General features: G+C 42.1%; 2 protein-coding genes, 1 long non-coding RNA gene and 1 pseudogene across 11 annotated transcripts in view; 2 read left to right on the forward strand and 2 right to left on the reverse strand.

Annotated features, from left to right (window-relative positions):
- ARSG (arylsulfatase G) overlaps positions 1–5170 on the reverse strand; it is a 90966-nt gene extending 85796 nt beyond the window's left edge. For all 5 annotated transcript variants that reach the window (XM_039859198.1, XM_039859194.1, XM_039859201.1 and 2 more), the window contains exon 1: positions 4560–5170. The gene's annotated coding sequence lies outside the window, so the exon portion shown is untranslated. The remainder of the gene's footprint in view (positions 1–4559) is intronic.
- Positions 5171–7156: 1986 nt separating this feature from the next.
- AMZ2 (archaelysin family metallopeptidase 2) lies at positions 7157–13471 on the reverse strand. 5 transcript variants are annotated; one of them, XM_039859205.1, is made up of 9 exons: positions 13112–13188; positions 12564–12623; positions 12129–12222; positions 11320–11602; positions 10822–10995; positions 10621–10749; positions 9990–10153; positions 8732–8908; positions 7157–7438 (listed from the first exon to the last, which is right to left on the reverse strand). In XM_039859205.1, the coding sequence occupies exons 4-9, from the start codon at positions 11600–11602 to the stop codon at positions 7283–7285; spliced, it is 1083 nt and encodes a 360-aa protein (XP_039715139.1). In that variant the 5' UTR covers positions 12129–12222; positions 12564–12623; positions 13112–13188; the 3' UTR covers positions 7157–7282. The 5 variants fall into 5 exon arrangements, with proteins under 5 accessions (XP_039715139.1, XP_039715143.1, XP_039715141.1 ...); XM_039859209.1 differs by lacking the exons at positions 12129–12222; positions 13112–13188 and adding an exon at positions 13343–13471 and having other exon boundaries at positions 12564–12625; XM_039859207.1 differs by lacking the exon at positions 12129–12222.
- The window catches only part of LOC120600003 (uncharacterized), a 35870-nt gene continuing 31945 nt past the window's right edge, over positions 13470–17394 (forward strand). The window contains exons 1-2 of the long non-coding RNA XR_005652053.1: positions 13470–13602; positions 15428–15481. This is a non-coding gene — a long non-coding RNA (uncharacterized LOC120600003). The remainder of the gene's footprint in view (positions 13603–15427; positions 15482–17394) is intronic.
- Positions 15682–15800, forward strand: LOC120600442 (uncharacterized; annotated as a pseudogene).

A 17394-nucleotide genomic window follows, 5' to 3' on the forward strand; every position in this document is an offset into this window, starting at 1 on the left:
CACTGCTTGAGAAGGACTTTGAGCTTGTGGCAGCTTTGCAGACTTAATGACTTCAGCACTTTACGAAACTTTTACTATGAATGTTCGATACACTTTAATTTATAGCTGATTTCTGAGCGATCTGCTTGCTCTATGTCCATTTTGTTAACTGCATGAAAAAAATGTATGCCGATTTCAGTAAGTCAATAATCAAGGTTTTAAATGTTTGGAAGAAAATTAAAACAGGATTGCTGATTTGTTCTGTACTAGGGACATTCTGGTACTTCTAGATTTGCAATAAATGTATAGCTTTTTTATTTAAAGAGACTGGTTAGTGTTTTTATTGACACATCAGCATTCATTATTTGATCCAATTAGAGTTACAAATACAACTCATTCTATGATCACCATTGTATGAGCTACATGAACTAGAAGGAGAAACGGGGTCTCGAAATTCCTTTACAACATGTGTTTGTTATTAGCACCTGGAAGACCTCTCAACCCATATTCATTTCTCTGAAAATGTTGAGAATTTAAAATCGATTTAAAATATATATTAATCTTTTAGCTCTACTATCGACAAACATTTCTAAGAACTATTTTTTGAACTTAATCATTTCATCAATGAAAAATATATGAAAGAAATGATATCACAGTAGCCACAGAGTAATAACTAAGCCTATCAAAAGTAATAAATGAGAACAGTTCAGACTGTCTATATTCAGCTACACACTAGTCCTAAAAAATGTTCTACCCTCTAAGTAAGAGCACAGACTGCATGCCAGGACTGGGGAAACTTCCTGTAGAGGTTCAGGTAGTAAATATTTAAGGCTCTGCGGGCCACGTGGGCTCCGTCACGAGTACTCAACTCTGCTGAAGTAGTGGAAAAGCAGCCACAGACAATGTGTAAAGAAATGATCCTGGCCGGTTCAATAAATGTTTATTTATGGCCACTGAAATTTGAATTTCATAAAATTTTCACACGTCATGAAAAACTGATTCTTTTCAACCATGGAAAAAGGTAAAAACTAGTAGTAGGTTGCAGGCAATAAAGAACAACTAGGCAATGGGACTGGGTTTGGCCTGTGCACTGTAGCTTCTGGCCCCTCTGCTCTGTGTATCTATGGAACTAGAATGGACAGGTGCCAGCAGTGGCACAACCCTAAGCTAAACAGCCCTGAGCAGTAAGAAGGATCATTGTGGTCAAAGTGATTCTTGGATCACAGGTGCCAAAGATAGGAAAGATCAAACAGCTGAGAGCACATTAATTACCAGTTTTCATTTCCTGTAACTAAAGAGTCTTCTTTAACCTTAATGACTAATAAGGTTTGAGTAGAAATGTAGACAGTTCCCCTCCCAAAACATAAATTTCCTCCAGTTCCAAAAATGAATTAAAATCATGTGCTCTTTAAGACAAATGCAACCTTCACTGTTACAATGTTTCCAAAACATTAAAGTTCTCAATTAGATACTCCAATGGTATATAATGTAGCCCTTGTGCATCTATTTGCATTTCTTTTAGCTTAATCCATGATGATTAGATAGAGAAAGGATTCTAAATCATGGTTCCCATGGCCCAGATTACCACTGAAGTCACCAAGAGGTATTTATTACACTTAGATTTCTGTACTCCTTTTCAAACATTCTAAAACTCATGAAGAAATTACAAGTCCTTATTTTTAAAAGTTTCCACATATAGGGCTCACTAATAGGGACCTAGAATTTAGAAGCCATAGCCTTTAAATTTGTAAGTGGTTACAAACATTACTTTCAATGACCAATTAAAGACAATTCAGGCATGTTATATGGTACAAGGTCACTCCCATAACTATACATGGCATTGAGAACAGAGACCCTGTCCTTGTCTTCAGCTTTGTTTGTTATACAGAGGCTAATATAAGCCAGGACCACAAGCTCCAGCAGGTGTGCCGGCCACTGCCTTATAAGTAAGGAACGTAGCGGCCCCTGGTGTCCTGTTTCTGTAATGACTCCATCGGCCTGCCAAACGAGAAAACTGACAAGTTCAAGAACATGCAACTTCTCTTTTCAGGTGAAAAAAAACCCTCTCACATCCAAATCAAAATTACGTCATTGACTATGGATATCCGAAGAGGAAATTGTACAGCAAAATGGATATCCCAGAACCCTTTATCTATAACGGTCTGTTAAATAGAGCCCACCAGAGATTGTTGTTTTCACCAAAGATTATCGAGAGAATCTAATACAAACTGTGGCCATGCAGTTATATTATTCATGTACCTTTCCAGCAACTCAAGAAATGAACAAGCACACAAACTATCCTAGCAACTGACTCCCCTAGAATTTGACCAAAATCTTAAGAACCTTCTCTACACTCACGACCTTCGTTCTACACCAGACTTTTCCACCAAGCTCTGTACTTATACAGGCCCACGTGACAGTAGATGACTGCCAACCAGGCATTTCCAACTTAAGAAGTCCTCAGCAGAACTCCTGACCCTCCTCTCCAAACCTGCTCCTCCACAAACCCTCATGGGCTCCACTTCCTAAATGTGTCCAGAACCTGACTGCTCTGGCCAAACTACCAGAACCCTGATCCGAACCGATGTCGTCTGAGCCAGATTTCTGTAATAATCTCCGATCTGCCTGACTGCTCCCACTCTTGCTACTCACCCACCCACCCGCCGCACCCTGGCCTTCGTTTCCCGTGTCGAAGCCTTACGACATCTGTTCAAGGCCCAAGTCGGACGCGGTCCCATTCGAGCCTAATCCTTGACAATGGGCTCTTCGTGGAAGGCCGGACGCTATCGCTCTCCGCTCGCACTGGCCGCGCCAGCTGCACTGGCCTCCGCGTTGCTCTTTGAAATCACGAGCCTCGGGCCTTGGCTTTTGTCCTCCCCTTTGCCTGGCACGCCCGTCCCTTGCTGTGGATGCGGTGTTGTGACACTTCGATTTGGTCCCCTCCAATGTCCCCCCTGAGGAGGCATTCCTGACTATCCTATCCAAAATGGCACTGTCTCTATCCCTTCACTCTGACGCTGTTATAAAAGGATCTGTCTACTGATTTATTATCTGTATATCAGGGTGGGAGTATTTTGTTCTTGCTATATGTTCAAGGTTTTCAGCAGAGCTTGGCACATGGTAGGTGATGCTCCAAAATACTGTTGAATGAATAAATGAATGGGTTCTTCCTTTTCCACTGAGTTTTTCAAGAGAAAAATGTTGGTATCTCTTCACATTTATAGCTCAAGAGCGTCTGGTGCTGCTATGAAGCATTTGGACCACCGTAGCGGATACAGAAAGCATGGTGCTCAAAGCCTACTGGTCCCACATCGGAGATGGGTCTCAAAGGGCCCAGAGATAATGTCTTCTATACGGAAGTCAGGTGTGAGGAAGGTAACAGATCCATCAGAGACTAAACAGTGGGAAGAAATGACCACTAGGGTGGATATGCAAATGAGGGCTTTGAGGCTTTGAGTTTTAACATATTTCTGGAGCAGATTTTAACTTAACCTATGCCCAGTAGACATTTTTTTCATGATCCTTTTTTGAAAATACCTCAACTGGTAGCAAGCGCTTTTCTGGATACCGAAACTCTTTTTTTTTTTTGGTGCTACAGGAAAGTACTCTGATTGCTATAACTTTGAGTAACCCCAGATGACCCCACTTGAATAGAAATAGGTTGAAAAAGTTTATAATGTTATAATCCCTTCTATAAACAATCTGAAAAGAATTGTTTAGGTTTGTGGTATTTTACTTCTTATGAAGTCAGGCAGCACAGTGAAAGCAAAGCAGAATGGAAATTAGGGACACTTGAGATCTGGTCCCCTTTCTGTCACTACACAGCTTACTTAGCTATTGCAGGCTTGTTTCCTCATCTGTGAAATGGGCTCAGCAATACCCATATCATTAACACTTCACAGTTCTGCTTTCCAAAAATAGAAATGCATTTAAAGGAAATACCAGCAGGCCCTTGGCAATGAGAGGCTACAAAAACAATCTGACACAGAGAACAGCAAGTATCAAGCCCTAACCAATGCTGACTCCAGAGGCCCCACAGTGTTCAAAACCTTTCAGACTGAATATCAACACACCGTACTGTCAGGAGCCCCGCATGACCTTTTCTTCTAAAAAGTTTTCTCTCCTATTAACTTCATAGGTACGTCTTTCCATGTAGACTAGAAATTGGTACTAACCTAGAGCTGGGGCTGTCCAGTGCAGCAGCCATGAGCTACCTGGAGCTGCTGAGCACTTGAAATGGGCCCAGTTGGAACTGAAGTGTGCTGTATATGTGAACATGCCGGAATTTGCTGACTTAGTACATAAATAGAAAGTAAAATGGTTCAATAATTTTTATATTACATGTCGAAATGATATTTTGGACGTCTTAAATAAAATATATGATTGAAATTAATTTTGCCTGCTTCCTTTTGCATTTGCCAATGTGACTAGAAAAGTTTAAATAACATATGTGATTCATATTATATTTGTATCAGACAGTGCTACTCTAGGTTATCGATCAGAACAGAGGATGTGACTGAAATTCACACTCTTTGAGGAAGCACTTTTTAAATGCTCTACCAAGAACTGATTCCACTTACGGCTCTGCTGCAAGGCCAGACGCATTTTCCAGGCCTCGCCTGGGGCGCAGCCCACGTGAGCACCAGCAGGTGGGTGAGGTCGGGTGCTCCCCCCTCCGAGGTCTTGCGGTTCCAGCGCCCTGAGAGGCTGAGTCTCAAGCCTGCGCTCTGGTGGCGCCGGCGAGACGTCTCCTGAACAGAAGCAGGGGCGCACTGGGGTGCTGGCTCACAGCTGCCATTCCAGGCGCCCGGTCTCGGCTCCGGCTTAGCTCTGGACACCTATGCGGCTTCCTGCAGGGGAAGGGCCAGCACGCAGGGCGGGCCGAAGGTCCCGCCGCCTACTGCTACAGTTTTAGGAGCTTGCTCCCAAAAGAGAACCCAAAGGGTTAGAAATTTAACAGTACTCATATCAGGGGAATTTGCGCTTCTAAGAACAAGCTGGACAACAACCGAAGTAGAATCCCTGCCACTTCCTTCTGTTTAACCCTCCCCATTAAACGTCTTGGCGGACTGAAATGTCAACGCTTAATCCTTCCCTTGACCTGAGTATTACTAATTCCAAACGCCCCAACGTGAACAGCATTTCTGATTCACTTATTTCTAGAATAGTGTTTAGTCAGTGGAAAATTAATTCTCCACTTACAAAAATATCTTGTTCATTCAGCATTTGCAGAGCAAAATCTGCATGAATTTGTTACTGAGTGGAAATAAATTTTTAAAACTACAAAGATTTACCTATAGGACACGAAATTTATTTGCTGTAAACAGATTGTATTTTTAAACAACCCTAAGAAATTGCCCAAAAGAACATACAACCCAATAATTAGTTATACACAACACTTAAGTGATGATTTTGAATAAATGCCTGTTACAAAACCTTGTTTGTCCAATTTTTAACAAGACTGAAGAATTTAATAGATCTTTCTCCTGATTTCACAGTGCAGACTAGTACAAATGAGCATTACATCTTGTCCAAATAATTGTAACTCCCAGTTTACGCACCTCACAGAATGAGTTGTTTGTAAGTACAGGCATATCTCAGAGATCCAGAGGGTTCTGTTCCAGACCACAGCGATAAAGGGAAATTTTACAATTAATCGACACAAATTTTTTTGGTTTCTCAGTGCATGTAAAAGGTACGTTTACACTATACTATACTATAGTCTATTATAAAGTGTGCAATAGCATTATGTCTAAAAAACAATGCGCATACCTTAATTTAAAAATACTTTATTGCTAAAAATGTTAACTATCATCAAAACCTATTGAAAAAATGACACCAATACACTTATTCGATACAGGTTGCCACAAAACTTCAATTAATGAAAAACAAAATATCTGGAAAGCACAATAAAGAAAATTGCAGTAACACTGAACTACAGGGCTAAAATGTGCTTACCTTGTAGGAAAATGAAAAACAAAATTGAGAATAACCAAAAATACATTATTTGGAGAAAATATATTATTCGGGGTAATAAAAGCCGTAAGTTTTATGAGCCATTGGGTTCTCAGTAATAAATTAGCAAGTGTTCACTCTCCATTTGGTTTTACTGGCAAACCACCATTTGCTAATTTTCGAAATGACTCAGATTTAATCAAGTAGGGGAGTGAATGTAAGGGAATCCATTGATTTGGTTATAAAATGTGGTTTAAATCATACTGCATAACAGGAAAAGAATTAAGGTTTTTATTTTATTATTAATTTTTTTAAGAATTAAATTTTCAAAGTTAAAAGTAACAATTACCTTTAAGTTTCACCCTCAAGGTTAAGATGGGAAAGGGGGAAATGCTCTCTGCTCACGTCACTCAGTAATCTAGCAGAGGTGGTTTGTTGCATCTGAGGTTTTCAACCTGTTCCCCACCATGGAAATGAAGCTGATGTTCACAGCCGGATGGGAATCATGGGCATTCTTAACACACTGACAGGTAAGCCCATCACACTGTCTCCCCTTCTCAAGCAAACACTTACTGCAAAGTGAGAGACATTATTGTAGGAATAAACCCAACAGCTGCTCTAATCCCATAGGAAAAGTGCAACACTCAAACATAAGGACCATTATAACAAATTGTAAGAATTCCAAATGACTATATGGGTTAAAGCTGACAATTGCAATGTACACTCTCCCTCCCCCTCACCGCTGTTATAGTATTAGTACTACTCCTATTTTCACTTGTAAATATTCTAGAGACGGTCATATTTAAAGCTGCTAAAAATCAACACACGCTGTTGCTTCTTTCAGGGAGAAGCTGACAAGAAGCAGAGAAACAAGAGGTCAGGCAGGCCAGAGGGCAGAGAAAGTTCACAGAAAAGAAGGGATGTGAATGGAGAAGGTGACCTTGCTGGGTCTAACAGAGAGGGGGCACCTCTCTCTAAAAATTGAAGCAGAAATCACCCCTTGGAAATTAGGTTCCTTGAAAATCCTTTCTTGAGATATATACAGCTATGTTTACACTGTTTATTTACTTACTAGTTACTGCTAATCCTAGCTCTCTTAGGAGACATACACATATTTGAAGAATGGAAATGATGTGCTAGCTGCCACAGACCAGGCTACTAAGACAGAAGTAAAGGAGTTGAGAATTCTTATCATTCAAAATGAGCCTCATTAAAGTTTGGGTACTTTAAAGGTGCTTCTGTTACTTTGATACAGGGCAGAATCAGTAAAGTTTATCCCAGTGAAGTCCTCTACCCAAAGGAAAGCATAATGTGCAAGTCTTTATTTAATTATTCCTATTTGAAGTTCTTATTTTTGGACAACAGCAAGGCATTTTATTATCCACTCTCTCCACTCTTTAAAGGCTTCCACAGGTTTTGGCAAATTGACATTATCCTCACGACTATGTTTCGGAGTGACTCCAGGTGTGTCAGCAGATTCATCATCAATCCACTTCACCAGCGCCTTGAAAACCAGAACACAGATTCATATTTTCACAAAGCACAGCAAAAATAGTTTTAAGCAAGAGAATACATTGGCTTCTAAATCAGCTTATCTAAGTCAGTGACTTACATTATCCCATGAAGATGTTCCATTTGATAAAGATGCTCATGAACATGAAAAAACAGTGATGACAAACTGAGACATGTACCTGTTAGGTTCGCCGAAGAAGGCACGCACAAGGCCGAAGGGATTAAGCAAGGTTTACTGTAGCAGAGTGACAGCTAGGCTGAGCCAAAGATGGCGTCAGCTCTGAATGTAAGGGGACCTGAAACTTATATGGGGCTTGAGGCCGGCATTTTTGATGGAAATATCTCAGGCAGGTAAATTGGCAAGGAAGAGAGGAAAGTGCAGTGAAACGGGGGGTGAGCATGTAGTGCTGCCAACCCAGACGTTGCAAGGTCCGGTTTCCACACAAAAGGTGAGGAGTGTGGCTCCTACAGGACAGGGCAAGGGATAGGGCCCTCCAGGACCTAACAATACCAAAAGTATGTAAATTATGCTTACCAATTACAGTCAGGAGTACGCAGAGCAGAAAAGATGAAAAATACACTAATCCTCACAGTTTCTTAGGGTGAGAGGATAATTTTTTCTCAACTTGCTAAATGTTCCACGGGGTGTTTTTAATTTGATGTGAACATGTACACATATGTAAGAGCACACACAGTTGAGAGTAGACACATTAAGTGAAGATACACGTGTAGACATGTATTGCAGTCACCTGGATGAGGAGCTGTACCCATTAAGTTACCTGATGTATACCAATACGTTTGTGGTCATGTGTGGACACATGTACATTCACACACATACTGAGATTACATACTTTCTTCTCTTCCCTCTTAAAATAATCTTTTCCTCCTAATGAATATCATACCTCTGTCCCATGTATGGAAAGATAAATCACCTCTACATATTTTGATCATTTTTCAAAATCAACTTTGCCACATGTATTATTTATTCTGCTCTGCACAGTCAGGCTCTCTTGCCCTAAATGAGTGGCAAATACAGAAACCTCGTCCACTGTTTTTCATTGAACTATAAGTGTAAGGCACTCAGATGCAAATCAGAGTTTTTAAGGAGGCTATTTCTTTGCATGTTTTTTTGAAACCACAGCTTCCTGCTTATCTTTGCACTAATTTCCTCTGATAAATGACAACTCCAGAGAAGGGCCTAACAGAAAATCGTAGTTTGCTACTTATATTATCACTTCCCCGCTTTTTTTGACACCACCCCACCCCCCCACACACAACCATTTACTTTGTATCTTTCTACAATCTTGAAGCCAATAGCACACTGCAACTTGCGTAAACAGATAGGGCACAGATTTAGGGGGCGCCGGTCAGCTTCTTCCAAGTGGTTGGAGCCTTGCATTAGGCAAGCAAGCCACTGGCAGTGCCGGACTCCAAATATGTGTCCAATCTCGTGGGTTAAAGTCTGCAAGACATTCACATTGAGGCTTTAGAGCACCACCATCATCAACAATGAGTTACACATCCTTTTTCTTGCTTTACAAGAAACAAATTTACAGGAATCTAATCAGACTTAATCCCTCATTTCCTTAAAGGTCTCACTGCCTTCCTCACTATACTTAACTGCTTAATTACCCCAGGGTTTCTCAACCTTGACACCACTATACTTTCGGTGGGATCACAGATCATTCTTCATGGGAAGGATGCTGTCCTATGCCCTGTAGGATGCTTAGCAACATCCCTGGCCTCTACCTACGAGATGCCAGTTGCATCCCCTCCCCAATTGTAACAACCAGAGATGTCTCCTGACTTGTTCCCTGGGAGGTAGGTAAAACTGTTGCCAGTTGAGAGCCAGTGCTCTAGACCAGTGGAGTCTGTGTTACCATTCAGATTCTGGGGCCCTTCTCCCAGAGATGCTGTCAGAAGGTCTGGGAGGATGGGCTTGACCTGCATGTTAACAAGCATATCAGATGATGCTGATACAGGGAACGTACACTAAAACACTGTTCCATGAGGTGTAGTTCTCAAACCCCAGCAAACAGTGCTGCTGAAAGCAGAAAAGCCTACGTCCCTGGCTATGGAAAATGAGGAGATGGGATTTCCAAGGAGCAGTAGTAGGGGAGACATCTGGAACTGTCAGCAGAACTAACTGCAGTAGAAGGTAGCCTGGAGCCCAAGAGAAAGGCCAGAGAGTAGAGTCCCCAGCCCCCAGCAAGACAGCTTCATTTGATGACCACAGCAGTCTGAAAGTGTAGGTTACCTACTCACACCAGAATTCTGGAATTAAAACTAATGGTGACGATATGAGTACAGCTAAAGCTGCATGTAACTAACAGGACAAAAATCTAGCATAGGTGCTGTAAATTTCAATATTAAGGTATCCATTTAAATTGTTTATTGATCATTTCAGCCAAGCAACAGCCACCAAAAGCATACAAATGATACAAACTCATTAATAATATTACCTTCAGGACTAGTGATGTACAATTTAGGGAATTAGAATCTCTTTAAAAAAAATACTCCTATAGGATTTTTAAACAACTCACCTTACAGGACCGAAGCAGCAAAACACTAGTCACTTCAGGAGTGTAATAGTTATCAAAAATGGAATAGTCACTTGAAGATTTTTTCTGCAACGTCTTCACTTTGCCTTTATAGTGTGAGCTGTAAAAATCATTGCCATACCTGGCAAAGCTGAATATCCCCACACCTACAAAGAAAAGACAAGCAACAACTCAAGAAAGCAAGATTCCTGAAGGAAAGACCAAAATAGAGTTGAAAAACAAGTAGCAAGATTTTCATTTATGCTAATTACAGTTCAAATGTCCTTAATTTAATTCGCCTTGCTACTGAATTATCTACATTTCTCATCTGTTGTGCTGAAGGCCTGTATGTGTGCCAGGTATATATGTATGGGCACATTTGTGTAAATTATCTCAAAATGACTCTGTTAAATAGGTATTATTAGCTTCAAGGTCATACAGGTAGTGAATGGCTAACCTGGGAGGAACCCAGATAATCGGAATCTATCAACAACACTAAGGCATGATGCTGCACCAGAAATATTATAGTTTTAAGTATCAAAATTATAATTGGTTAAAATTTTTTCTCTCATTCTACATCTTCAAATATTCTCAAGTTGAGGAAGTTTCCATCAACAATGTCAAAAAGGAATACCATCTGTCAAAGAGGCCTGTCCGAAGACAAAATTCCAGGAGTCTCTTGGGTAGAGATCAATCATTGTTATTCCCACAACACAGAAGGCATCTTCAGGTTTCCTCTTTTTTAAGAACTTCAGGATGTGCCCTATTTTAAAAAGAAATGTATAAATGATACATAGCTTTTACTCAATTCAAACTGTAAAGTTGTTTAATTCACCTGCATGTATTTGTAGGTTTTGGGTGTTATCATTGACTCTAAAGGAACACCTCGTTGCAGAGACAGGAATCGGTTCTAGGAGTTTTACTTTCAAGCCATAGAAAAATGCTTCACAGTAGCCCTTGAGCCATTTAATATATTCTTCACTGATTATTCTGGTGTTTCCTAGAGATCCTATAAGAGAAAATGTAAAGACAGATTTTAAGATGATTAAAATATTCGGTCTTTACACAGTCTATAATTAGAAATGTGGAATTAGAAACAAACCAACTCAAAATTTTCAAAACATCTTTATCATTCATTGATATGAATATGAATTAGAAAGAAACAAAATGTCTTCTTCTTTTAAGGAAGTTTATCTACGAAACTTCCACTATTGGAATGAATGTCGAAAATGATCATAAAAACTACCCCCTTGAATGACATCAATAGCCCAAACTCTTCCTGGCAACGGCAGCATTGCAAAACCAACCAAATCCAGACTATTACAATATATACCAATGCATTGTATATAAATACTGCATTTCTCTGGAGAGGGTGTTCTTCTGTAAGGATCACTGAAAAACTCTTCAAAGTCTTGGGCAGGCTCAGGATGAGAGGTGATCCAATCTGACTGAGAATGCAAGATAATAGGTCCAAAGAGATCACTGGTGGGCTGCAAGGCTTCGTTCATCAAACGCTGTTCCCCGGCATCTAACTTCTTATACTGGGACACAAGTGTTGGGTTCTTTGAGATGAGAGCTGTTCTTAGTGTCTGTTCTGAGTGACGTACTATTTGCATCTACCAAGAAAACACGACAGGTCAAATATAGAATGCACATCTATGCTCGTGACTTTAATCTACTTATCCTCCACATGCATCTCTAATGTCCCCCTAGATTAGAATGATTGATTGTTAATGCCTTAGAGGGGCCACATCAAACCACTGTTCGCTTTCCTCATTTCCAATCTATTTTGGGGGAAGATTATCTAGAAAAGTGGGGGGAAAATCATAAAATTCATTCCTCCATCTCTTACCACCACTGATCCCATTATAAAAACTAGTGGTAACCACGAATGGTAACCTGATTTCCAATTTCCTACTGTCATTTAGGTACTAATAACAATATTATGAATTGACTCCTTAAGGACACATGAGAAATACTCATCCTTCCCAATAGGGCTCAAAGATGTCCAAAACAAAACAAAAAAATAATGTAAGGCCTGCCAGTTCAGGCTGATAATGTGTCTCAGCCACTGAAGTTTATCCTCTCAAAGTCATGCCACCCTGGGAAGACATCGGGTGACTAATCAAAAGCCATACTCACAATGACAGGTCTCTTCCATTCACATCGTGTTCTTAGGTAGAGTTTTCATCCTTTCATTTGAATGGATCAAACAGCTGTTCCACTATGAGGCTTTCTGAGTTGAAAAAGGAAAATAATTGGACGGCTCTGTCTGGAACCTATCACATTTTGTAATTATCTAGATTTTTCCAGTTTAATGATAATTGATGGGAAAATTTAAGCTAATGGCTATTCAGGCTAGACATCTGAATCCTGGGGGTCCAGAATGTGGGAAAAATTCCAAACTTGAGGTCTCTACTGTCAAAGCTCTGATAGCACAGAATCACCCTCACTGCTCCACAACTGGGCTGAAATGTGACTTCTACTGGGCAAAATAGCAAGCAAGATGTGCCCTCCTGTATTCTTCCCTGTATTCTTCCTACCTTTAGGGAGGAAGGTTCCCCTTGAAGTTTTTACCTTACAAGGACACGCATGGCTCGGCCTGGTCGGGAACGTGTTGTGCAGGATACCTTCATCCTAATATTTTAAAAGTAGTGTTAAAAAAGCCTTATATGAAAAAACCTCCCACGTCTACGCCGGGTGGAGCCGCAAGCAGCAGAATAGGGTCAGTTCAGTGGGCTGGAGGCCTGCAATCTGTCAGTGCTAAAATCGGCACAAGACGGCAAAACCAGGACAAGCTGGTCACCGGAGCTGGCTGCGCCTTGCAACTTGCACCTTGGGCTTGGACCCACGTAGGCGCGACGCGGTCCCGCCCGGTTGGGGGCTGAGTAGGAGAATTCCCCCCGGGAACTCTCGCTTCGTCTTTTCTCCCTGAGGAGCCTCTTTACAGGCCAGACCTCGCTCCTGGGAGACACCACCGCCCCCGCTGCACTTCCTGCTTCCGCCGTGGCTGCCCCTCCCACATCCTCATCCCTCCCCACCGACAGCGACCGTTTCCACCCTCCACAATCCGGCAGCTCGGCCCAAGCGGCCCCGGCCCGGCGCTGACGCTTCCACCACTGTACCTGCGTCCGGCTAAGGCTCGACGCCGCCAGAAAGACGCCGGCCTACCGCGGCGGACCCTGCGCGCGTGCGCATCGCGCTCCGCACTTTGCCGCGCCCCTTCGCGCGACGCCAGGCCCCATCACACCCCGCCCCTTTGAGGCGCGCCCGCCACGCCCCCTTGGGCCCGCCACGCCCTTGCCACGCCCCGTAGTTGACGGTTGTCTCCCAGTAACAGCGTCTGAGTCCTAGCGGCGGCCGCTGTTCTCTTCTCCCAGCGCAGAGGCGGGTCGCCAGGGGGAGACGAGCCAGCGGAATCGGCGCCCGCGGTCGCCTTTCCCGCCTTGGCCCTCGCGGTGGCGCCTCCACTAGTCTCTCAGGGGCCGCCCTCGGGCCGCGCTGGGCCACGGGGAAGCTGGAGCGCGGGAGGCCGCGTCAGACCGCGTCAGGCGGCATCCATTCCCCCTGGAGCTGCGCCGGCGTCGCCCGGTTTGCACGCTGGTGAATGTGCTCGGTGAGCCGTGGGTTGGAGAAGTGCCCTCTGCGTGACTAATTTAGCAGCCTGGTCCAAAATAACTCAGCCGTGGCCGGAGGTTGACGCACAGCCTCGGCGCACGCTCCGGGTGCAGTCACCCGCTGTACTTTCCCTTCTTTATTTGGTCGCAGCGACTGCCGCGGCCCCCGCGCAGCGAAGCGCCGGCCGCAACCGCGACGCGCAGGTGCAGCCGTGCCGAGTAGCGGGCGGGGCAGAGGCGGTTTCCTGCCCAGATGACGCCCGAGGGTTTCTCTTCACAGAGGGGATGCGTCCCTTGGTGTCTCGCTGCTGCTGAAAAGGCCAAAATGCGTCTGCCAGAGCAAGGGTGTGAAGTAGAACAGGCCCGGGGTGGACGTCAGGACTGAAGTAATGTGTGACCTTGGGTAGGCTGCCTAACCTCTCTGGGCCTCGCGGTTCTCACGTGGAAGACGAGAGGAGAGAGCTCTGATCCCCAAGACCCACTTCAGCCCTGGGAAGTTGAGTGTGTCGAAGCAGAGGGTCCCCTGACCCACCCCGGTACAGCCCTGTCATGCCTCCCAGTGCCCATCAGACATGGTCGGTGGTCAGGCTGTCTACTGCCACTGAGTACTTCCGAGGACCAATCACCGCCTGAGGGGCACCCCCTCTCCTTTCCAGGGTATAGGTCTCCGTCAGGCTTCCAAACAAGCCCATGCTCCCCCATACTTTCCTTCCTATCTAACTCAGCTCGTTCTTTCCCAGGTTCGTCTATGCTCTCCACTAAGTTTGCCCTAGCGACTTCCTACAAAGGAACCCGGGGAAGCCCTATTCCACTGTAAACCTGTTTCCTCAAACCTCTGCCTTTTCCCACGGGTTCTCTTCCGAGACCTCACCTTAAGGGACCCCCAACTTTCCTCCCTGGTCATCACTTCTTTCCTCAACCTGTACTAGAATATACCTCTAAACCCTGTTTTTCATTTCCAAGACATTGTCCTACCACAGAAGCAACCTCTTCTTTTGAAGATCAGGACATTGTACTATACTGTGTTTCTTCATCCTAATTCTCCTTCCCAATCTCCAGGAAGTAAACACACACACACACCCACACACACCCTTCTTGATGACCTCAGCACGTGTTATTTTCTCACCTCTAACCCCTTATTGACTCTCCTTAGGGGACCTATATTTCGCAAATGTTTCATCTTTAAACTCCAATGATCGCCTTAGCTTCTCATTTGTTCATCCTCCTGGATCTTGAAATCGCAAAATTCATTCTTTGACCACAATGCCCATATCCGCCCTTACCTGAACCCATTCTTCCATAAAATATGTTCATACCATGCCAGTTCTCAAAATTTCAGATAGAGAACATTGATGCATCAGTCTTACCATCCCTGAGAAATAGTGGGCTTTCGTGGATGTTGTGCATTTTGATGGAAGGCCTATCTTGGCATATCCAGAGAATCAGTGTAGCACATAGGCTAGGATCACAGTCTGTTTTTGAACCTCAGCACCTCCACTTGCTAGCATGTGACCTGCATCAGTTATTTAACCTGTTACGAATCTATTCCCTGCTTTGTGCAACAGATAATAGCACCCACCTTACAGAATTTGAGGGATCAAATGAGTAACTTCGGACTTTGTGCCTTTGGGTTGAATGGCCTTCTGATATCCTGAGAGGCTTCTTTAGCTCAGTTATCACCTCTCCCATGAAGGTTTCCCTAACTCCACCCCTCTCAAGACAAAGCTCCCTCCTCTGCAAGACTCATTGTCTTCTGCGTATCTGCTCTCATTGTCCTTATCTGCAGGGAGTGTAACCCTAGTTCTTAAATGTCTTCCTTTCTAGACTATGAGATGATTGAAGGTAAAGACTTTCACTCAGGGCTTCCGGAACTTAAAGGTAATTAGGTTTTCATTCAATTATTTGTATTATCAAGAATTCTTCATTTTGCATTTCAACTGTTTACATTCATTTTCTGCATCAAAAAACATTGTGATTGCCTAAAAATCTTATTATGATAATCTTATAAGGATGCCCTGTTTCTGCACAGTTGCAAAGTATTTAATATTTATTTAAAAAAAAAAAAAACATAGTGCTGAGTCTACGGCCATGGCACCATGAACGTGCCTGATCCTGTCTGATCTCGGAGGCTAAGCAGAGTCGGGCCTGGTTAGTACTTGGATGGGAGACCAGCTAGGAAGACCAGGTGCTGTAGGTATAAAAGAAAAAAAGAACCATAGTGCTGTGTGTTCTTTTAAGTTTTGTTTTTTTTAATAAAAAGATGTTTTCTATTACCAACGATGCCAAGATAATAGGTAATAGGTGGTTTGGAGAAAAAGTATAAGGGCTGACAGATGAGGGCCGACATAGCTAAATTGAGGATGGGATTGTAACTAAGATTATTTTTGCCTATTAATATACAGTTGCAGAATGAACAACAGGATATCTAAATTTCTAGAATAACTACAAGTCTGGTTTTCAGAACTGTATGTATATGCCAGTCGTCCAAGATTAAAAAGAAAAATTTGTAACAAAATTAGAAGGCTACAGAAAACAAGAAATGCAATGTATATGGCAGATAAAGGATTTTTAAATGGCTTTTACAAACCAATAGGGAAGAGATAAACACCATGATGTAAAATGAGCAAAGAACATAAACAGATAATCAGAATGATCTATTAACATAAAAGTGTTCAACTGTACTAATAATTAAAATAAAATGAAAACCACTCTAATACTTTTTCTTACCTATCAAAATGACAAAACTGTTTATTTTAAAATAATTTAAAGCTTACAGAAAACTGGCAAGAATAATATAAAGAATTCCTATATAATCTTCACCTAGAGTTTCCTATTGTTAATATTTTACCTCATTTGCTTTCTCTCTCCATATATATATACACACATACATATGTGTTTTTCCCCAAAAATCACTTGAGAGTAAGTCACAGACATGATGTCCCTTTATTCCTAAATACTTTAGTGTATGTTTTCTAAAACCCAGTACATTTCATAAATAACCACGGTACAATTGAAACATACCAGTATAAACTCGTGTTTGAACTGTACCCTTTCGACCTCCCCCAATCCATATTCTGTAGTTTCTGAATTTTACTTATCCTGACATTCCACTAATTAGAGAGTCATTTAGATTAATAACCAATCTATCATTCGTTTTCCTGGTTCTTTGGTTTTATTTACTAAATATATTAAAATATTCCAAGTACATGTTTTTAAAAGCCAATTAGTACTAAAAAGGTTGTAATGAAAAGTAACAGTTCCCACCCACAGGCCATTTTCCAAGAGGCTTCTGCTTTCTGCTCCTCAACTGTTTCCCCTGGTATTTATCTACATATTTCTAAACAATAATGTGTAATGAGATTTCTTGATCTGTTGATTTAAGTTAGTATCTATTGATTTACTGCCATGATAGACAATAGGGACTTAACTCTCATACATCCTCACACTTCCCACCTCTCATTCCTCTCAATATACTCATATCACAGGTTCGATTGAATCTATAATCAGTGTTTATATTATGATGATTTTACAAATATTGTTCACTGCAGAGCCAGTATACTATGGCCATACTCAATTTCTTGTAGAACTATTTTTGCCTGGAGTTCATAATCATTCCATTTCTATTATTTGCTTTATTTTCTTTTTTAAATTATAAAAGTTTCATTTGCCCAGTGTCTTACGACCTTTTTTTTTTTTTGATGCTTTATCATCTCTTGTACACACTCATCAATAATATCTTCCACGTAGCCCAAACACATTGGTTGCATTTTTTTTTTTTTCCTGGAGAATTT

The sequence above is a fragment of the Pteropus medius genome, unplaced genomic scaffold (assembly GCF_902729225.1).
Source record: "Pteropus medius unplaced genomic scaffold, Ma_sr-lr_union100, whole genome shotgun sequence".
Taxonomy (NCBI): domain Eukaryota; kingdom Metazoa; phylum Chordata; class Mammalia; order Chiroptera; family Pteropodidae; genus Pteropus; species Pteropus medius.